At 39.0% G+C, this 23,961-nt stretch overlaps 1 protein-coding gene across 1 annotated transcript in view; it reads left to right on the top strand.

Annotated features, from left to right (window-relative positions):
- Positions 1-23,961, top strand: part of MTCH2 (mitochondrial carrier 2) — a 1,452,460-nt gene that overhangs the window by 5,210 nt on the left and 1,423,289 nt on the right. The window contains exon 2 of the mRNA XM_044059351.1: positions 14,534-14,618. Coding sequence (XP_043915286.1) covers positions 14,534-14,618 — 85 coding nt within the window. The remainder of the gene's footprint in view (positions 1-14,533; positions 14,619-23,961) is intronic.

Genomic DNA, 23,961 nt, shown 5'->3' with positions numbered 1-23,961 from the left:
AGTGGGTTCGGATCCAGCCGGTCGGATCCGACTCTGCCATTGTTAAAGCTCCCAAGCTTCTCCCTTACTCACAAGGCACCTACCAAATTACTTCAGATCTCATTTGCCACTTCTAGCTATTGGATGTAGTCTACCATCTCTCTCAAGCTATGTTTTAGATAAACTAAGGAAACAAGAGAAACTTTTACATTTCTCTTATTCTGACTAATAACTGAATAACTTTTTTCTCTGTCTTGTTCCTGTCACCCCCCCACAGTTCTGTTTGTATTCCCATGCCATTACGACCTTGTCGCAATCCTCTTCATTGTCTCTGAGACCTCCAGTCCATTCTGATCCAGAGAGCTCTCAGATCCAAACCCTGCCTGTCGGATCAGAGGTGCAGCATTTGACTCCAAAGTTTTCAGACCCGTCTCTGCTCCTTGGAGCCTCGGCATTGGACAGTTCAGCCCTGGCTTCCATCTCGGAGGTAGTGCTTATGGAGAGGAGGGGGGGGGGTGATGATTCTGAAACCTGTTTTCCCGGATTAGAGCCCCTCTGTAGCTCCTTCTAGCTCTGCCACCTGATGGGAGCCTTTCCCCTCCAATCCTAGATATTCTACTATAATGTGTCAGCATTTAGAGCCTCACCACTTTTCTCCACAGGGGTATCCAGTGCTGAAGCCTCAGGTTCTGTCTCGGTGAATTTTGATTTCCTCTTCTGAGACTTCCCCAGAGCATCCCACTGAGGAAGTTCCCAGGAAGAGGATGTGCAAGAGGAAGCACCTAGACTTCCCACAGGAGGCCATCACTGAAGACACGTATTTCGATGAGGGCGAAGAGTCCCCATGGTCATCTCGTGAAGATGTCCCCTTTGGAGACATTTTAGAAATCCTTAAAAAGAGAGGTAGCTGGGACTCCCTCTAACCCTATGGTGGAAGAATCTGTTCTAGAGGTTTTTGGTACAGGACCCTCTACCTCCTGGCTGACCCCGCCCACCGACAAGCTTGTTGACATGATATTTTGGCGGGTGTGGAAGGAACCAGACTCCAGAGAACTCTTACCTCGGAGACCACCAGACAGGATAATGGCAGCACTTGCGGACAGACAGTTTTGGGGGAAAGTAGTTCCAGTTGATGCCATGGTCATTGCAGTGGCCACAAAGGAACTAGCCAATGACAGTTCTACTGTTCAGCCCCTCCAACAGGGAAGTCATGGGCGATTGACAGATTGGGAAAGCGTGTCTTTGCTTTAGCAACCTTTACCTTATGGTCGCTGAACTATTTGGCACACACTCTCAGACTTCAGAGAGGTTTGAGTAAGGTATTATCAAATACTGTCTTAGGAGTTATTTCTGAAGAGGTTCAAGGTTTGATAGCTTCTCAGTTGGCAACCCAACAGTCAACATCCAATACTTCTGTGATTAGTTTCCAACATAGCGGTAAGGACCTCAAGAGCAGATCTGTTGAAGTCTGTGTGACGAAAGCGCTTATCTATGTGGATTAAATAAATTTTCATTGTATTTCTGTGGACTAGTTATTGGCGTTCAGCAGTACATTTGGTTCCTGGATGCACTTGTGCTATTTTTGCAGAGCCATTTAAGTCCAATTTCATCAGTGCCCCCTTGGACGGAATTATTATTTTTGGCCCTAAGGTAAAGGAAATGCTGTCCAGGTGTGAGAATGATAAGACCTTGTTTGCCATGGGCATACATTTTTCAGTCTCCTAAATATACTAAAAGAATCAGTGTAGTGGCTGGAAAATGTGGTTCAAAAATTCCCAAGGTCCTTTCCAAGATGCACGTGGAGGAAGTTACCCCAGGGGGCAGAGTGGGGGGTGGGCTGTAGTGGACATCATCACCCTCATGGCAGAGGTGGCCTGCAAAACCAGGGTTCACGAGAATCTTTTGACAAACCCTACCAGCGCTCCTGAACGGAGGTCTGACTGTCCACCTCTGGGGACAGTTATCCCTGCACCAGAGAGCCTGGCTAGACTTAACGAAAGTTACTTGGGTGCAGAAGATTGTATCCAGGGGTTACATAATACCATTTTCCTACCACCACCAATTCCAGGAACAATCCACAACTTTCTCTCCCGTCAGCGGGATCAAGCAGCAAATCAGATACAAAAACTGCTAGCAGAGAGTCATCCAGTAGGTCCTAGCAGACCATATAGGATCCGGAACTTACTCGGTGTTCTTTTTAGTGCCAAGAAAATGGGAGACTGGAGGCAAGTTTTTGGTTGGATCTCTCAAATTTGTTCACCGAACCAAGTTCTGGATGGTCCCTGTTCAGTCCATTCTATGTTTTTGGGCAAGGACGACTGGATGTGCTCAGTATCGCATAAAAATGAACAGGAGATCCAGAAAGTTCCTCTGTTTCTGGCCGGGAGCCAGTCACTACCAATTCAGAGTACTGCCCTTTGCATTCACCACAGCTCCCAGGGTGTTCACCAAGTGCATAGCAGAATTTGAATGCTGGAAAGTAAGTTGCTTGCATTGCACAGAACGTGAATTTAAACTATGCATCGTAATCAAAGCTTTGGCTGGAAAATGTTTGAGCTTTCGTTTGGTTGATTAATTTCAAGGTACATCTGATGAAGTGTAGTGGATGAAAATGCATTGGATTTTTTTGGGCGTTTATGTAATAAACTGACAGTTGCTGTTTAACGTTTCCTTTGTGGATTATTCTTAACACCTCCTACTGGTACCTTTCGTTAAATAAATAAACTGACCTCAATAATTGGCTTAGTTTTGGTGACTTTTGAAGGGGGTCCAGAATTTCTCAGCTTGGGAAGATATAATTGACAGACCACACTGTTTCACCAGGGATGTCCTGTATTTTTTCTGTCTAGGGTTTCTTTTATTGGGGAAGACATTGTCCATGCCAGTAGTGCCATTTTTAGGCATTACCGACTTAATAAACCTGACAATATAAAGAAGCAAACAAAGGAAAATGTAAAGGAGTTACTGATCAGTGCTAGGAACCTAAACAATAAAATCCACTTCCTGGATGACATAGACGTCTGTCTAGTGACCGAGATGTTTAAAATGGCAGAAAGCATTTGGGCTGTGCAGGGCTATGACACCTTCCACACACTTAGAAAAGCTACTGTACTGGGGATAAAAATGGTGGGAGGGGTCTTATTGTTCATGCAGAAGAAACTGTCAAGGCTAGACTTCGTGTCAAAATCACCATCGGAAAGGTTCCGTATTATATAGTAGATGGCTATATAATTCCCTCTGTAGCTCAAAAAAGCCAGATTGCCTGTTTACGGGAATTGGAATCTTTCAGTATTAAACTCAGTACCATTTTCCTAAGTGGTCTAAGCTTTCCAACTGTAGATTGGGAAACCGACACCATCCATAATTCACAAGCAGAAAGATTCACAGACTTTGTCAATACAATCACCCAGGAACAATTTGCCAAAGGACCAACTAGAGGGTACAACATCTTGAATCTCATCCTTACTAATATGGGTCATCTTGCACTATCCCTTGTGTATCTTTGTCACTTTGTCAGTTTTTTAGGTCTGACCATAAAGCCATCTCCTTCAAAATAAAATTGAAACCAGAGGCCCCATCCACCCAAGGTACCTTTTTAGACATTTCTCTAAAACAGGCTACCTACTTCTAAGTGATATTTTGGCAAACTTCAAATAACCACCAAATGTAGTTAATCGCTTTGAAAACATGGAGGCGTACACCACCACCACCACTGTACCAGCATGTAAACAGATGCAGCTGCACCCTGTAAGAACAAGCAAAGGGCAAACCCCAGAAACACCCCTCTTGGTGGAGCCGTAATATCAACAAGCTTTACAATAAAAGGAAGAGAATGTTGACCAAAATAAACAGTTGTAATTCCCAGAATGATAGAGTCCTCGTCATTGAAGTAAACAAATAACTCAAGAGTTTAATAAAATCTAACAAGGCAATCGGAAAGCCTTTTTAAATTGTAATCTTTGAAGCACAATAAGGCAGTGCACTGAGCAGATCGTGAATGATGTTACCTGCACTAAGGACAAAGAAACAGCGAACCTACTGGCGGATTAATTCAGCTAAAACATTACCCCACTTTCCCTTCCATCTATCCTACAAGATATACCTGAAGCCGACTTGCCTTCAGCTATCACATGACCCAGTCCTAAAAGCGTGATCAAAAACTAAAAATATTGACTCTATGGCTCCTAACTATATCCCCGCATGCATCTTGAATAGCAGGAAGCATTTAGCCACCCTCTAACAACATTGTTCAGCTTCAGCCTCCATACAGGTTTTGTATCAAGCAAATGGAGAACAGCTAGTTATTCCCCTGCATAAGGAGGGCCTACTACAGACCCTCCCATCTCAATTTGGATTTGTCAAGAGTGAGTGGAGTAAATATAACCCAACTTTGGATTCTGCAAGGGTTTGGTATGCTTACTCAACATGATGGACTTTCTGAAAAGGTCACCAAACCAATGGATGAAGGTAAAACGGTACACATTGCACACTTTGACCCAGCAAACCTTTTGACAGAATCCCCCACTCAAGCAGAATTGCTAAATAAACTGGGAATAAACCCCTGCATTACCCACTGAATTACTAACTGGCACACAGACAGAACACAGGGAATCCAAAGTAGGGACGTTACCCCCACAAAGAGACCATTCGCCAGTGGAGTCCCCAAGGGTTTGGTGCTACAATGTCTCTTGTGTGGCGTCTACTTCTGAAGTAAAAGCCAAATAGCAAAGGACTCTGGCTGACCGAATTTGCAGATGACTGCAAGCCAGGCGCAGTCATTGAATCTCCAAATGACTTGGACATTCTGCATCAAGGTTTGTCCCAAACAGATAACTGGTGCCAGAATCATGGACTGAAACTAAATGCCAAAAAATGCATTATCATATCCTTTGAGAAGTTATATACCCTGGAGACAATATGCCTTTAAGAGATGTTCAGGATTTGAGAATTTATGTAGACAGTGACCTAACTTTTGACCAACATGTGTTCATTGTCGTAAGAAAGTCCTTGTATATTGTGGAGCTTATAAACAAGGGATTCCATCTAAATCTAGATATGTTTTCTGTCCCTATTTACTCAGCCTTCATTAGGCCAGTTAAGTATGTTGTCCCCTTTGGCATGTATCTGTCCAGGCACTTGCAACAACTGGAATGTTCACAGAGATACCTTACTAAAAGAATGCAAGACCTAAACAGTACATGGACTGCATCAGAGTCCTTTTACTATAATCCAGTCTTCATCCTACAGACTGCTAAGATGTGGCCTGTGTCTGGTGTACAAGACATCCTGTGACCCAATACTGATGCATCTACTGTACATCAGACACTGTATCCGGGGATCGTAACCTCTTCTTTAGTGTCAACAGCGGTTTGGAGGTGTCTCATTCTTTATCTAGAAAATACCTACATCAAAGCTGGTAAAGCAGCATGAATACACTAGGGCATCTTCATGTCCAGATCATCTTCAGAAAGGTCCTGTGCCATTTATTAGCTAGCTATCGAACTCCCTTTGTGACAGACTACCCTGTCTATATGTAAAACAAAGCTCATCTCTGTTGATATTCAACTTGGATCTGTGGATAGATAATATAAGGTTTGCCCGGGATTGCCCTGTTTTCTACTGCTGGACAAAGCTGCATCACACTCATGGATCCCCTCAAATTATCTATGATATGATCTTAGTTATTCACACTGAGGGTAATATATAATTATTGACTAAGGGAAGGGTAAGGCCAGTTTTAAAGAACACAAAAATTAGGAGGAACAAGAACACCAAAACTGCATGAAGCAACAACCCATTGAGTAGGGCACTCGGAGGCACCAGTTGCACAAAATAAGCACTATGGGACTGCTGACACCAAACTTGACGCTCAATGAAATTGCCACTTTTTCATCCTTAAACAACAGGACTTCATCGGATACCAGTTTCATTTTAAATACCCCATTCCTATCACGGGTGTAATGACATGATTAAACAATTAACTAATCCTGCATTTACCTTTTCTAGCTTGCCCCAGATATGATTTAGTATAACAAGGAACATTTATGCATGCAACAAATAATCTTTATCCTCAAGAATAACTTTTAATCTGTTAAAACTCTGCTGATATCGCTTTTTCTATTAGGGATGAAGTTCAGTCCTTTAAGTTAAAATATACTTCATTAAATTACTATAATTTAAAAATGTTAAAATTTTTGTATATGTATTTGCATCCTTCCTGAGCAATATAACCATCTCGGGTATCGGCTAATTTCCCTACCTGGGTATATTCACTATTAGGCATTGCCCCCCTTCCCCTGTTGTAATAATAATAATATACAGGCGTTTAGGATCCCCTTTGGGGGTGGGGATTCTAAAGGGTCATTCAGATTATAATCAGCCATAGGTTGAAATCCCTTGTGTATAGATGCGCTACATTGATTAGTATAATTTATAAAGTGTAAAGACTTTATTGGGAAAATTTGGGAAAAATTGTTTTTCATTTCCAGTGCTGGGATGGTATTCATTTGAATTGTGTAATTTATACTGCCACCACTAGATGGCACTGTTGTTAAAGGACTGATTTAGTTATATTTAAAAAGTTTTTTTTTTTTGATATGCATTTTACAATTTTTATTTGTTGGTCCCCTCCATTCCGTCTTTTCAACATAGGTTATTTGTTACAAGCATAAATGTTTCTTGTTGCACTATTGTATCTATGGCATGCTAGAGAAGGTAAAAGGGTTAGTTAATTGTTTAAATCACTTCATTACACTGGTGATGGAAATGGGGTGTTTGAGTGTAATTTTTAATGGAACTGGTATCTGAAGTCCTGTTGTTTTAAGGATGAAAACTAAGTAATTTCTTTGAGCGTTGTTAAAAGTTTGGTGCGAGTAGTCCCATAGTGCTTATTTTGTACACTTGGTAAGGCCAGTTTAATACCAAACTGGATGCATTAATTCAAACAAAAGGGAAACTGACTATGCTTAAAATGGCCCTCAGGGCCAGCTAGCCTAGTACTGATTAACTGTGTTACTGTGCAGATTGTGTGAAAAAATGTGAAAACTAAGTTATAAACATTGTGTGTGTGTATAAATATGTCGAAGGAGCTACTCCCCATCCTCGTCTGGTATTAGACTGTCACAGTAGCTTGTTACACTAACAATATGGATGTTGTCATTTACTTTACTGAGGAAATATGCTGTACCTATGTTAGATAGATAGTTATACACAAGTGTAACAGTAAATGGTTATAAGTCAGTTGTTCAATAGGTAGCTCACTTGTCTTTTATACTGGAAGGCCAAAAGACAGTGAATTCCATTTCTACCCTAGGTGTTTGGATCAATTTTCTGTTATTGACACTGCATTGCAGCACTTGAGTGTCTCATGCTTTGGATGAGATGTTAAATTTGGCCATAGTTTGCTTGATGTGTTGGTAGCGTAGGTAGATATAAAAGGTTTCATGGAGGTTATTGAAAAGAGTCTGAGTGGTTTATTAAAAATGTGATGGTTATCCATTACTTTATATAATCACCAGAAACATATGCATTCATATTGTAACACCTTTAGTACATTGTCATATTTTAAGTTGCATTTATTTCTACGAAATGTGCTCCTTCCCTATTCTAAAAATCCAACCTTTTAATTATTTTATCTCATTTGAATTATTTAGTATTTTTTCTACCTTTTCATAACCAAAACTTAATTTTGCCACAAACATACTAAAATCCAATTACTTATTTATGTCGTACCTCTTTTTATATGTTCCTTTCCACATGTGTCTTACACATGAGAAATGGTGATCATTTTTATCACCTTGTATTCTTCTTGCAAGACCAGATCAAACTAATTCTCTCTATATCTCTCCTCTAGTCCACATTCATATTGTGGCATTTTCTCCCTTCTTTGCTCAAGTACAGAATTAATAAATGTTCAACAGTTTGTCCACCTCTGCAAACGTGGCATTTCTTTCTTTCCTGGTACTAGCTCTTCATCATGACCCTCCATTAAAAAAAAATCCTTCCATTCCTTTCCTTTGCTTTATCTCCATCTTAGTCTGATTTATAATACTTTTCTATCCTTTCCCTCGCTGTTTTAAGTTTTCAATGTTAAGCATTTGCCATAATGTTCTTACATGTCCTGTAGTAATCAACACTTTCCTTTACCATGTAAGAGTTTATTCACAATTCCCTTATTGTGGGCAGGTAAGCAGTGGAACACAATAAAGCTCTGGTGAGGAAGTGGACTGGAAAGCTTGGGCTATGACTCTTGTTAGTTGGAATGCTTATTGACGACTCCTGCAATTTGTATGGGGGTTACATGGATTGGTAACGTATCTAAATAAGATTGTAGATTATTTTTTTTATAAGAACTGTTGCTCCTACTATTGGAACTGCCTGGGTATTTTTCTTCTGCATTGCTCTTGTTTCTGCCTGCATGTCCGGATATTTTATGATTTTGTCTCTCTCTGTATGCAACACACTGTAGTCACCGGGTGTAGCAATTTCAATGATCAATGCTACTTTTGTGTTCTTTTCATGGACCACTATATCTGGTTTTCTAGCATTTATCTTTTGAACTGTTGGTAATGGATGATCCTATGTAATATAAACTTCATTTTCTATTATGCTTTGTAGCTCATATTTCCAGTATTTTTTCAGCTACTTCACTACCATAATGTTTGCACAATCCCCAGTGCAACAGTCTTGCCGCATTATTATGCCTTTCAGTATAAAGTCCTTCTGCCATTAGTATGTCACAATCGGCAACGAGATGTGTGACTGTTTCTAGTTAACTTTTACAAAACCTACATTTCTGTTTCTCCCACATGTTCAATGGACTTTGTAAACCAGCATGTACGCAGGCCACTATCTTGGGCTGCCAATATTAACTTTTCATCTCTTTGTTTGAATTTGCCTCTCCTTAATCATTCCTGTGATTGTTCCTGATCAACATTAGGTTCTTCCAGAAGTTTTCTATGCTTGTAACTATATTTATGCATTTTCCATATTTCATGCCTTCTCATTTGTTCTTTCAGCTTATATTCTTTCATTTGTTTTTTAGGCACATTCATTTGCTGCCTGATTTTTTTTTTTTATCTACTTCTGGTTTGATTTCCATTCCTGCTTGACGCCGATACGCTTCTGCTAGATTAAGCAGAAAAGTCATCTAAGATTTATTCTCCTCATGTTTCAAAACTTTCACTACATTTGGGTCTTTAAGCTTGGTATACACTGATTTTTATAAATCATTTGTGAGCATGAAGCATCCTTCTTGTTTTCCCATCTAATCTATCCAACACATTTTGGGGCCAGTCAGTCACTCCAAAACTGTAAGTTAGGACAGGAAGAGCAAATTAGTTTAGTTTATAGCTTGGATTTTGTTCCTAGATGTGATCGCTGTTTTCAGGATTATGTAAGTCTTCTAAAGTATTCCTTCTTCTTTCGGCTTTTCCCGGTTAGGGGTTGCCACAGCAGATCACCTGTCCTCTCATGATTGGCAGTGGAGTTTTATGGTGTCGAGTTGCCAGCCCAGCGCCCAACCTTCCACCTTCTAAAGTATTCCTTAGTAAGTTTTACTCGCATTTGTTCATGTTTTATTGCTGATCCTTCATCCGTTCCCAAATATTTATATACTCCCTCTTGCTCAGGTTTCTATGTCACATTCTTGTCTCAAACTGATGTTTTCCTGGTGCTGCAGTTTTCATACTTTAAATGTTACGTTTGTGCATTTATCAAGACCAAATGACATTCCTACATCATCTGAAAAAGTTTTGACAACCTGCAATTGTGCTTTTAGTTCCTCATCTGATGAGCTCTACGGTTTTAAATCCTCGACAGAGAAGATAAGTCTTTGTTGTTTTCTAGGTGCCAAATTATAGCCATGGCCTAAGCTGTTAAGTAAACTGCTTAATGGGTTAATGGCAAGGCAGAATAGCAACAGTGACAGAGTGTCACCCTGGAGTATCCCCTTTTGAATTTTTATCCTTGGGATAATAATTTGTCCTTTATCATGGCTTAATTGCAAAGTGGTCTGCCACTGTTTCATGTCACTGTAGTATAGTTGATCAGTGTAGGATGGATCGTATACATTTTTAAGCACTCTTTTATACATGAATGTGGAATACTGTCAAATGCTTTTTTGTAGTTAATCCATGCCATACTTATTCTTTCCCTTATTGCAGTTCTCCACTATGATTTTATTTAGCAACAAATGATCCTTTGTTCCATATGATTTTCTTTTATTGCCCTTTTGTTCTGCTGCCGTAATTGAATTTTCTTGTAAATGACTATAAACTCAGTCAGCATCAATTCCCGTGTATAGTTTATATGTCATTCTAAGGCAAGTTATTGGTCTATAATTTTTAGGGTAGCTTGCAGGTTCAGTCTTAAGTAGAAGCATTGGTTTTCCTGTTAACCAGGTTGGTGTTTGTTCGGGCTGTGTGTATAAATAGTTCTTACTCCTGGCTAAATCTTCTTGCAAAGGTGTTAATACTTTTAACCAAAAATTAGGTACTGCATCTGGGCCTGGGGGTTCCCAGTTAGAGGCTTTTCTTAACTTTGTTTCAATCTCTCTGGCTGTTACTTCATCCCATTTCATATCCTGCACCTTTAAACGTGTTATTCTTTCTTTTACTTCTATCCATTTAGTATCTTTATGTTCCACAGGATCTTCATAGATACTTCTCCTAAATGTATCTAGTTCTTCTTTTTTCTCTTCTCGAGAGACCCTATCCTTGGTAGCCACTAGGTTTTGTAGAATAGAATATAGAGTAATTTAATTGTTGAGCAGTGGTGCAGCTCCAAGTACCGTAGCCCATGTTCAGAGTGTTTAACATCTGTTTTGTCCATTGCAGTACTTCACTGTTATCTAGGCAGGGCAGGCAGCATGTTGTCTTTGATGTACCTGTGTTGTATGATATAGGTTACATTTACTGCGTCCCTTTAGTATTCCTCTATCTGGTGCCAAAGGTTTCTTTCAGCAGGTGATTTAGATTGCTTTAAATATATTGCTCTGGTACCCCCCCCCCCCCATGATTCAGGGGAGACGCACCACAACCACATGATATCCTGTGATAGCGCTCTCGCATACTGCATTGTTCAAACTTTCTTTTGTCAGATGGAGTAGGTTGCCTCTACTGCATCATTGTTTTAGCACTGCCATCTGCATGCTGCTTTGAATTCAGTACATTGTGTTCATTCAAGTTACCATGGTACCTCTTGTCTGTGGCTCAGCCTTTGTTGCTAAAAGGTTTGAAGGTTGTGGGTTTTATCCCATGCTTTGTGCTTGGGTTTATGCTTTTCAATTATTAACGCTGCTGTTTAGTTTACAGAGGTGTTGCAACCTTTGGACAACATCCTTCAAGTGAGGAGTTTAAACTAAAACCTCATCCTTTAGTACTTTGAATAGGTGTTAAAGGATTGCAAGGACTTGTCAAAGGATGCTGGGGCTTTTGGGACTTAAAAGACATGTTCATTCACAATTGGCAATTGAGAGACTGCATCACTCCACTATACCACTTATAACACTCTGAGGTTATTTCTTTAATCTAGCCACACCACACATTTTAATGATTTTAAGTTGTAGTTACAAATTTCTGTTACCTTTTATTTTTTTTTTTCAAACCTGCCCTACTCTTCGTGGCATTTATCTTTTGACAGTCTAGGACTTTTGACTGAATATGGGGCAGTTGGAAGCCAGAAGACACTCCAGTGATGTAGTCTGTGTATGTTCTTAATTACTGCACTTTGATCATTTTAGATAATTAATCTTGGCTTTAATAATTCATTGAGTGGTGTAATTCATTGCAGGATTCTGTGGGCAGTCTCCTTTCACACCATTTCTCCACACCTATTCTAATGACTCTTGTTTCAGATGATCTTTTAGTAGATTGAAAAAATCTAATAGAGTTGGAAGGTTTGCATCTTCATAAGTAGTCATATTGAGTTAAAATTCTGCTGACCTCAGTTGTATTCTCCCAAACGGATTGAAAATGTGAGTAAGCTGAATATATTCCTAGTTTGAGGTTGCAGTACCTCTGCATATTGATTTTTATGGCTTTGAAAAATCAAGTTATATCTTCTTGTAGAATCCTGTGAACTATACTCGTTTAATTTTTGGTCATTAGTTTGATTTCACAATTTTTTAATATATGTAATATGTATTAAATATAGTGTACCCAAAATTGGTGCATTCTAAGAATACTACATGAGCAGACTTAAATGAAAATGTATGATTGATTTCTGTGGGCTTAAAATAGTAAATTTCATGAAAATCCCCTTGTTCAAATTAGGGATCTTTTTGTTCATTACATAGAGTAATAGAATATTTATTGTGTGTTCCTAGCTATGAAGCAAAGAAGGAAATTCCTGCAAAATTGTAGGATTTTGTTTTGTTTAATGTCATATTGGGAGAAAACGCCTCCCACTTTATGCATTGGCAAAGACTTATTGTGAATATTTTATAGTTGTTGAAGGACTCTGGAAACAGTTTTTATTAGAATCCGAAAGGATTGTGGAGTTGTGGAAGAATTGCTTTTGATGGGTCCAGTATAGGGGGCTTAGGTGAGGCAAACATATGTCATAGCTGTTGTGAGGAATGTAAAATTAGAATGTAAGATGAGAAAACGATTTGGGTGAAAGGTGGTAACATCTTGTAGTAAGAAATACAAGGGTTTTAAAAGCTAATATGATATGGTAGATTCAGTGGCAAGTTAAAGGGATTGTGTGAATTTTTTTTCTTTTTTTTTATATCCAATATTTTTTGAAGTCCTATTCAGTTCCTTACTTAGTAATGCATGAGAAGCAGGGGTGTGAAGGCCACAATTTCAGTTTAGTAGTAGTAATAGTAATATTAATATGGTTTAGTGGTTTTAGGGTGACTGCAGAAGTGTGAAACGTGGTCTATTTTTGTAGTTGTGGGATGTATAGTGAGAAGTCTCAACACCTGCTTGGGGAACCCAGTATTCATCATTCGTGGTTCTCAATTTTGAGCCCAAGCCCTAATGTAGCTCACCATTTCTCTGCTTCAAGAAAGTGCTCTCTGCAGCCTTGTTTTGAGACTAACAAGGGTGTTTCTTCAGTATGTTACAGTATCAGTTCCCCTTCCCTAACTTTTGATGAATATATTTTGTCTCAAAGGCTATTGAGAAATGACCCTTTGAGTGCTTGGCAACTTTAATGAGTTCATAGGTGAATACAATGACAATGCTAGTTGCCTTTGCAGGCCATTTTAAGCCTATCCAGTTTCCCTTTTGGTGCTTACATTAACCTATCCTATTTAGTGTTTGACTAGCCTTACCCATCCTTTGGTCAATAATTGTAGATTACTCTTAGTGAGAATAACTGGGATCATACCATAGGTAATTTAAGGGGACCCTTGCATGGGCTAAAGTATTTAACCGCTCCCTCTGTGTGTTAGCAGTACGGGGGTATACCATTTGTAGTTTACGTCTGGACAGATGAATGCTAAAGGGGGTATTATACTGTATGATTGGACTAATGACTGAGTAAAGGGGCAACAATGTAGTCTCTAGATCTAGACATAATCACTTTATAAGCTGTGCAATATAGAATAGCTTTCTTATGACAGTGGACGCATGGTTGAAAGTTAGGTCAGTGTCCACATAAGTTCCCAAATCCTAAAAACTGGGTCAACTCTTAGGAGCATGTTGTCAAAGCAGTAGTTTCCAGGGGTAGATGAATTCCCAAGGGATGTGATATTGCTTTTTTTGTTTAGTTTGTATGTGATTTTTGGCAGCAATTGTTTAATTGTGACAAATCTTCCTGCATGATGGCCAAGTCATTTGAGGATTCAATAGCTGCTCCTAGTCTTAGTCAGCCAGTCCCCTTTGGTGTCTACTTCTCTTTAAATAAAAGCCAATACTAAACAGGAGAGGTCCCAGCATAGAACCCTGGGGGACTGTGCTAGTGGCTGATTTGTTTGTTGAGGTAACTCCCCCTATTTTGATTTTCTGTGAAGTATCTGTGAGCCAGGTGGCAATCCAGCAGGTGAGACATAGAGATTTATTTAGCTGTACAATAGTCTTGTAAATGTTAGAGTCCAGACCGTTTTCTGTGGGTTATATGGAAATGCTTCAGATGGGTTTTTAAACAGTTTTCCAGCGATTGCTGCTTCAGAGAAAGTCCTTTTCCATAAACTAATGAGAATTATCATTTTACTCTGTGTTACTGCACAAGGTTGTGCTATTTTACATTCCTTTTTAGTAGTAAATATTTCCAAAGTATTATATCCTACAGTATCTTTAGCGTGTGCTGTAATCTCATCTATCTGCACATTGAAGTGACGAGGGTCAGATTGTGTTGGCCAGGTAGTTTTATTACTGTGGTTTTTAGTTTATTTTAAAGTAGATGCTGATGTCAGTATATGCAGAGATTTAAGATTCCATTAATGATTGCTTCCACACTTGATATGATTCCATTAATGATTGCTTCCACACTTGATATGTAGCCGCAATATAGTAAGAATAAGCACTTTACTAATACTAAATAACTTCTTCCTGCAAAGCTTTTTAAGTGTTTATATTAAATGTATTGCTTTCCATTGCTCGACTAGGTTGGACATGAACCACTTCCACCAACCCTGGGAAGGAATATATTTGGGCGTCAGGTTTACCAGTTGCCAGGACTCTTTGCATATGGTAAGTGTTAAAGCAGATTCCATGCCAACATTCTAGGGTTCTAAATCCAGCTGTGTATTTATTTAAATGTACATAACAGACTCAAATAGATTTCTTCATTAGATTATTGTGTCTTGCATCTGAGAGTGTTGTATGTATAGTGTTAACATAGTCTGCTCACAAGGTGGCACTGTTGGGTCAGAAATGAGATGCGAATCCAAGAAAATATTCGGTATTTTCATTTCTTGATGGTAATTTACTTGGGGGGGGTCTAATATTTTGGGTTGCATGGCTTGTGTGACCCTAAGAATGTTTGATTTTAAATGTGAAGACTGCATGTGTTCAGAAAAGGTGTTCATTGAAAGTCTAATTTGGATAGTATCATAGTAGTACATAAACCAGCAAATCTGTACTGCATGTGCCCACAGAAATTTCTGGACTTTGTAAAATGCCAGTACACGTGATTAAATTGCCTCTTTACTTATCGGAGGTGTTCATCTTGGTGATCTTCTCCTCACAAACATTCCTTCGAATTGCACTACTCTGCTTTTTACAAAACCCTTCCATGGTCATGTTGCTGTAAGGTGTTTATTTATTTATTTATTTAAAACCTGCTTTGTGGCCCCCTAATAACTCATATGCAGTCAGGGATTACTCCAGACTATGTTGTTTTTTGTTAATAATCACAAATGGTATAGCTGTCCAGCAAACCTTGTAACTGTGATTGCTGCCTACTCTCCTGAATTGTATTCCCTTTTGAATAGATACATTGAGGCATCTGTACCAGTCTTTCATACACATAATGTCACACTGTAGTATCCCATATAGTGGAACTACCACATTAACAAACTTTATACTAAAAAGAAAAAGCAGCTGACCATCACTAAAAAGGAGATTTAAAGCTAATGTGCAAGTTTGTCAAACTTACTGTTAGGAAATGTAAGGCAAACTATGAACTTAAGGTTGCAAATTGAGTCGACAACTGTAAGGCTTTCTTCAGCTGTGAAGCTAAGATATAACCCTCTTATTCCCCTGAAAATCCATTTAGGGTTCCTAAATTTACTTGATGAGCTTCCTATAAAGCAGAATCCCATTATTTTGGGAGATGTTACCCACAATTAAAATGGAGTATCTATACCTCCAATGTAGGACATGACCAAAAGTTCTTAAATTTAATAAACAAAATCCCCTTGGAGCAGATTGTTAGCAAAGCCACTGGAGGACATGATAATCTTTACCTGGTCTTAGTGAATATAGCTTCTTTGTTCACTCTTCCCCTGGTATTTCCCTTCTTTGGTTAAGTTGGATCTAGTGACCTTCACCTTCAAAATCTCTTAACCCCCTGAGATCAATATCAGAATTCAAAGATTTCAAGCCCTCTAATCTTTAGACAGCAGGTAGCTTCACGAAGGTGTTCTGTGCCCACTTGGGTAAATTTATAGAACTAGCAGTCCCAACCAAATCTAAATATAGTAGAACATTTAAACAAGTGACCCTGGCAACAAGTAAACTCTACAATAAAAAAAAAAAAAAAAAAAATTCAAAGTATACCTTAAAGCAGAAGACCTTCATTTCAAGGATAACCTCAGAAAATTGACTAAAAACTTGAAAAATGCTATTGTCTATTTAAGCTGACCCTGAACTTAGGTTAGCATCTGAAGCTATGGACATTTGTAAATCTTTCTTTAGCTAAATTAAGAAACCAAAAAATAGTACCCGACATTGCTCTGAATTTATTTGTAATAGTACCACTTACCGTGATCCAGCAGACATTGCCACCATACTAGCAAACAAATCCAGTGCGACATTAACCTAGCGAGAACGGTCTCTGAAGCCCACTTATCTCTGAATCTCTTGGACTCTCCAGCGATACACACTTACTGAAGGTGCTCTCTAGGACTAAAAATACTCCCATCCGACCAGTTAATACCTGGCTTTTTAATAAAAAGTATTAAACCCATGCAGTTAAGCTGAGATTAGCCACTGGCTTTGTTCCTTAGGTTTGATGCACAGCATTAGTAATACCACTTTATCCAGTGTGGCCCCACACTGGCCTAGACTCCTCTGCCTAATGAGTCTTGGGTGCAAAGCAATACAATGTATTATAACTGACCTGATAAACTATATTAAAAACCTCATCAGGCAAGACCCACAGCAGTCTGGCTTTGTCAAGAATAGATCTGTCTTGTTTGTTTCTTTCGGCTTTCCCCGGTTAGGGGTCGCCACAGCGGAACTCCGGTCCGCTAATGATTGGCAGTAGATTTTAACTTGGTGGCTTGCCGGGCCTAACGCACAGCCTTCAACGAAGGAATGCCCATTCACGAATGTCGCCACAGAAGACGCTGTAACTGAGAATCGAACGGGCAACGTCTAACTGTGAGGCGACAATGCTACCGTAGCACCACCACCGCAGTTCTCCAAGAATAGATCTGTCTAATTTGGTTAATTTCCTGAGAAGGGTAACACAGCCTGTTAACAGCAGTCCTGCTATTCACACAATGGACCTTGATCTGGCCAAGAAGATTGACACCATCCCTTGTGCTAGTATAGTTAACGGGAATCGTGTGGCAAGATGGATAGCAGATTGCTAAAAGACAGATTTCACATCGTGCATGTAACAAGTGCCTTATCAAATGGTATGAATGTAACCAATGGTATCCATTAGGGCTATGTGCTGGGACCTCTTTTGTTCATTTACTTTTATGCTCTTTAGACTATAAACCAAGACCTCTGACTAACCATGTCTGCAGATGACCGTAAATTGGAAGTCATTCTCAAGTCTGTCTGTCTCTGACTCCAAAACAAAATTACTGCTAAATAAGCTGGTGTACTAAAATGGGCTTGAGTTAAATGATAAAAAGTGCAATATTATCTCATTTGGTAGAGCCCCCCCCCCCCCCCCCCAGTATACATGGGCAGCTCCCACTCGTAAATGAGAATGTTATTAAAGATCTTAGAACCGGTGTAATAAATTCTCGTTTTGTATTTATGTAAAGGCAATAGTGGGAAAGTCCTTAGTGCAGTTAATTACTAAAGGAATATCATCCAGGTCTAAAGAGATAATATCCTCTTATATTCATTGATTTGGCCAGTTATCGAATACACTGCCCCATAGCTGCATAGCCATATCAATCTAGAAGGAACCCAGAAGTTCCCTAAACCCCAAGCTACCAAAAGAGACTGGAATCACTTTGTCCCTTTATTCAGTATCTTACAGACTTTTGAGGGGGAGATCTAATGCATTGCCTTCCATGCCATTATGAACCCCAATGGTCCTGAATCTCGTGCATCTCTACAAATCAAGTAGTCCCACAAGTGCCAGAACCAAGGCATATAAAACAAGGTGGAGAGGTGGGTTCATTACCCAACCTTCCTCACCTCTGGAAATTTAAATAGTGTGGTAGTTATCCTCAAACAAGAACTGGATGATTGGATGGGTATTCACAGATTTACCACTGGCTTGACTGGCCTAGCCATCCTTGAAACGAGGTATGATCTATGTACTGGCAACATATACATTATCTCAGGACTATGTTGTCTTCCGTTTCCTATCATCACCAATTCTGTACTAAACTTATCTGTGGGTGCCTCTTTCTTTAACCCCAAATGCTGACATTTGGAGTTAAAGGCCTATTAGCCTCATTTTTGTAGTGTTTGCATGGCTGTAGAACATATGGAAGCTCCTGTAAAAACAGTAATATAGGTGACCTTATGTCATTTGGATACACACCAGTGCTGCATTATAAAATGCAGGTTGTGACTGCACAGCCTGTTTGAGTTTTTTGGAAAGGTTACTGAGGCCATGAATAAAGAACATATAATCCGCATGGCTTATCTGGACCTTGCCAAGTCTTTGACACTGTTCCCTGTGCTGTGATTGACAGTCTCCCTATGTGCAGTCTACATAAGTAATTAGCTGAGAGAACCCCTATTGTTAAGGTTGAGGCTATTTTCCCTAGACAGAAAAATCTAGCTAGTGGTATTCCACAGCGCTATGTGCTTGAGCCTTCTGCTCTTTAATATATATATATATATATATATATTTCTGACATAAAATTCAATACCCAGGGACTATGGTTAACCAGGTTTGCTGCTGATTGCAAATTGGGATCTCTCTATCAAATCACATTCTGATACTCCAATTCTCAAGCCCTGCGTGGATCAAGCAAATGCTTGGTGTGTTAGTCATGGGCTTACTCTTATCACTAAGAAATGCAGCATAGTTTGCTTTTGGTAACTGTGACCTCATAAATGCTTATATTGTAGGTAAAGGTTTTGAGCCACAGATTATTACAGAGACTCTCGAGTGAATCTTGTAGCATCCATCATTGGATAAGTACTTTACACTGTTAAATTGTACTTTTGGAAGTCAGAAGTACTAAGGTTATTTATGTGCATTGTTTTAAGTTTTTACAGTCTCAAAATCACACTACACACTAGAGTGCTGTGTTTTTGTTTCACTGCATTTAAAGATGTAGTTTTCTGCACTCCTGCCTTCTTGCTGAGTCTGCTCTCTGAAATACTGTTGGATTTGATAATTTCTTGCATTTTCAGCAATTTTATTGTTGAAGATGGTCATTTCTTGCACTCCGGGTCCATTTTGTGATTTTAAGAGCCTTAAGAGGTTAGTGCTACTCTCTGGTAGCAGTGGAGGGTAGCTTGGTCAAATTCTGTTAATGCAAATCATTCAGGAAATCTTAGACTGTGCTAGTTGTGATTGGCTCGGGGCCATTTTACTTGTATACTGGTTGTTTTCAGCCTCTGTAAAGGCATCATGTTTGGCTGCATACAGCATATTTTAGCAGTGCACTGTACAAGTCACAAGCACCCTGAATTGATGTTTTCTTATAAAGTCACTCTTCAGAGTTCCCTCTATTTCTGTTGCGCTGGTACAAGCACTGCTCCACGTGTTTTGCGGTAGATACTCCAGTTACTACTCTCTAATTCTGCATTATTCTACTGATTACCTAAAGAGGGCCATTAACTTGGAACATGAGCTTTCCTGCTTTCTCTGCAGCCATCTAGGTGGTCTGGGTGTCCTGAGGCAATGTAGCAACTGTCTTATGTTTACTGACAACCAACTTGCTCTTAAACTGATGAGTGTGAGAGAATGTTGTCAGAAATGTTCACACTACACCAACTTAACACAGTAGGGATCTGACACACAGACCCAGTCATTGGACCTAGAACACATCTCAACAACAACCCCAAAAGCACTGTACCAAAACTGCATCCACCACAACATATAACAGTCATAGCGCATGGAGTCACAACTTTAAAGTCCGTAAGTCAAGCCTCCACACAATCTAATGTTTCAGTCCTGAATGACTCCATTGCAAGACACATGTCCCACTCACTGGGCTGAGTAAGAAGAAAGTATCCGTTAGTTGTGTATCACAGGCCACTATCACCAGGTCACGCACACACTTGGATCACTGGACAACAAGTACCAGTATGACTCAATCATAGCCCGTGCAGTTTTAAATGACCTGAGACTTACTACTTGGACTATATGAAGCGAGACATCATGGAGATCTCTTGACTGTATCTCTCAGGCTGGTATGAGCCTAACATTGAGCAATAGTCTACCTTCTCCAAGGATAATACCAAAGTATAAGAAGAAGGTGATTGACTTTAATAATTGGCTTAGCTTCTTGTGTCATTCTAAGGGGCTTCAATATTTGTCAACATGGGAACTAATGGGTGATGGACCATGTTGATTTGCCAAGGATGGTCTGCACCAGTCTCCCTCTAGGCTTTTGAGTATTGACTGACTCATTGTCCTATAGTAATTTGGATGTGGAGAAGCACAAGAGCGTTGTCCTGCTTGACCAGCCTTGAGACAAGTTTATTGATTGTAGATTGAGACACCTTCAATTTTAGTCCCTGCTTGTACATTATCTGGCCTAAATTTATTGAAGCCATTGTAGCTCTGCACTGCTGAGGTGCTCTGTGTGGCTTTAAACCGTAACTCTGTAACTGCACAGATGTCTGCATTCTCCAGGGTGAGGAAAGCTTGGAGGGAGTGAAGTTTCTTTTTTGTGCTTTTGGCATTGAGCAATAGCACATTTAAATTCCTTTGGATTGGTTTTGCTATGTGTGAAAGTTTGGCATTGCCTAAAAAGGCACCACTGGTTTTGCTATGTGTGAAGGTTTGTCAGTTTGGTATTGCCTAAAAAAAAGCACCATGGTGTGGCAAATTCTCATACCATATTTTTGCAAGCTATAGGTCACTCTCTGTGACGCAGGAAAACCATAACTCGTACTTAAATTTATTGTAGACTTTTCATCATTCAACCCAATGCCATATTCATAAGTGAATTTAACTACCGCACTTTAAACTGGGAATCCTACACCATCACAAGCTTACAGGCCCAGAGTTTCCTGGACTTTGTAAACACCAACACCTTAGACCAGATAGTCCATACACTCACTACGGATGCAAATGTACTGGACCTCTTCCTCACAGACATGGGGAAAACTCTGCCCTCATGTAATGCCCTCTCTGGTAAGGTCAGACCATGAAGCTCTCTCCCTTGAAATAAAAATTGAACCCATGACCCCAGCTAGCCCTGCAGCTCTTATGAACTGTTCTAATGCAGACTTCCTGTTACAGATCAAGGGCCCAAAAATAAATTAATTGTTCTATGTGCTGCTTCAGTAGCCCATGCAGGTGTGTGTGTGTGTGTGTGTGTGCGCAGTTGTTACATTTTCCTTAAAAACAACAAATTAAAATACACATCCCCTGCAATGTTTTTGGGATTTGTAAGATTTCTTTTTGCCTTGCATATGGGGTTGGGAGGCTGGCCTAATTGTTAAGGTGTTTGCCGTACAAATGCAAGGTACAGGGTTTGAATCTCACAGGGGATAATTGGCTATGTTTAAAATGGCTCTCAAGGGCAGTTAGCCTAATACTAACCTATGAAACTATATTCGTCGACAAAGTGATGATGCAACTCTGGGTGGTGAACTTGCTTTCCTCATTCACTACCATTACTTTTTTGTCAAGAAAAACTTAATAGGATGAAAGCACTTAACATTTTTTACTTCAACATCCTGTACTGTGCTCTCGCTGTGTTTTTGTAGATTCTAGTGCAGGGAAGCATAATATACAGGTAGGCTGTATCGAGCTTAAAATTTGATGTCTGACTGCCACTCGGAAAGAGATCCTCCCACAGCCAGGTTCTTAACCAACAACTAGAGTTATGGTTTTCCATATTTAAACAGCAAATTAGACTGCTTACTGTAAATTGTTTGTAACAGTATAATAACCCTCAAATAATTACACTGCAATCTTTTTTGTTGCTCACTATTAAACTCTGAAAAATATTTACCGTATCCAGAACAACGTCGGCAAAATGTAGCACGTGATGACGTTGCTCTGGGCTTTATTTACTTGAAGACCGTGAAATTGAATGCTTTTTAAATTTTAATTTTTTAACCAAGCCTTTACTTATTTGAAACTTTAAATTTGCCATGTAGTAAAGCGAACCAATGAATAGGATGTTACGATGTGGAGTTAAGCGAATACATATGAGGTAAGACTGACTTTTCTACATGATTTTAAGTGATAACCTGGCAAAATTTCAAGGCCCTCCAAGCTCTGAGAACACAGATGCCTATGCAGAATTGTTCATAGAATCTATGTATAGTCATGAAAATCGATGCAGAGTCAGCAGTGCCTACCAAAAATAAGCTCGGAACAAACATAAAAAAAAAAACATGTGCACAATGTGGTGGAATCTAAACAGCAGTAGGTTGCACTACAAAAGGAAATAAGTCGCAGCAAAAATTAGGAAATGCAACATCCAACAGGATAAAAACAGTAGCCATTCTAAACAACTCTGAGGGAAAATAATGTCTACCAAAGCCAGTTTGAGGTAAAATTAACCACTTAGGTCAAGGGCAACCACAAGGCCTTGTTCTTTCTTTTTTTTTTTTTTTTCCCCCAAATATCTTTCTTTCTCTTGTTTTGTTTGCATATTTCAGTTCTGGTTATTGTGCAAGCCATAATTCAAGTTACACAGTAGAAAAGTTAGTCATATTTAGGTACATCTTGTTGCAAGAGAATTGTGTTGCAACAAAATACACAAAATGGATAACACTCTATGTACAGTAACACTCTATATACAATATATACAAAAGTGCTACATAAATATCAAGTTCTGATTAATATTTGTGGCACAGTTTACATACTTTTTATAACTGCTACATACAAGGATTCAATTAAACACACGCAAAAGAATGTCTTATGCCCCTTTCAGTTTGCATTTGCACTAATTTGTCTTTTCTCATCTATCTATTCTTTTAAGATATGATCTAGGAGAAGATTCCAGTATTTTAGAAAATAGGAACACTTATTTTAGTTATTCGTTATCCGTTTATGTGCTGATATGTACTTTATTGCCATATTTCTGAAGCCCTCCCATGACAATTTGATTCGCTCTAACTAGTTCTGAGTAATGTACAGTTTTACTAAAGAGAAGAGGGTAATTAGAATTCGCAGCTTAAGTATGGGCAATTTTTGACCGGTGACGTGCAAAATTACAAATTCCATGATAATGTGGATTTTTAATATCCCATCTTCTCTAGTCTGACTCTGTGAGAATCCTCATTTATAAGTACATTTACAGCTCCAGAAGATCTGGAATTGGGCTGCTGTTTGTGAATAACAGCACGGACAGTTTGGTGAAACGTCCGAGTTGAAATTGACTATTTCTGGGGTAAAGTAAGCATTGTTAGTTATCACTAGTTGAGTATACATGAGTTTCTTAAAAGGGATTAATTTTAATGTTGATTTGATGGATTTAGATTTTTGCTTTTCAGCCCATTTATTTTGAATGTAAAAATAGATGTTTGATATCTGGGGGATACTATAAGCCTATATGTATTGGATAGCATTTTTTTCCTTAAGATTAGTAAGTTCCATAATGTATTGCACGTATTTATGTCTTATTTACTTCAAAGTCTCCTATTATTGAAGTGCACAGTTCTCTAATTTGCCTTCGCATTATGACACATCCTTTTGGAAAGTTAGGGACATTCCTTGTGTCTGCTAAAGATTTTTTTCTTGGGTCTGTAAATGTGCCAAACATTGCATTTCTTAATGAATGGATAGTTGTCTAAGTTTATTATCTTATTTAATCTGAAGTTTGGATTCAGATATATTTCTTTTAACGGGATATACAGTGGATATAAAAAGTGTACACACCTCTGTTAAAATGGCAAGTTTTTGTGATATAAAAAAATGAGACCGCAATAAATCATTTCAAAACTTTTCCCACCTTTAATGTGACCTGTATCCTGTACAATTCAATTGGAAAACCAAATCTTTTAGGGGAAAAAATATAAAAAATAGAAAATG

This window comes from Protopterus annectens, chromosome 17.part0 (assembly GCF_019279795.1).
Source record: "Protopterus annectens isolate FY-2018-M chromosome 17.part0, PAN1.0, whole genome shotgun sequence".
In the NCBI taxonomy this organism is placed as follows: Eukaryota; Metazoa; Chordata; order Ceratodontiformes; family Protopteridae; genus Protopterus; species Protopterus annectens.
Note: the sequence above shows the minus strand (reverse complement) of the source record. Positions and strands in the feature narration are given on the sequence as shown.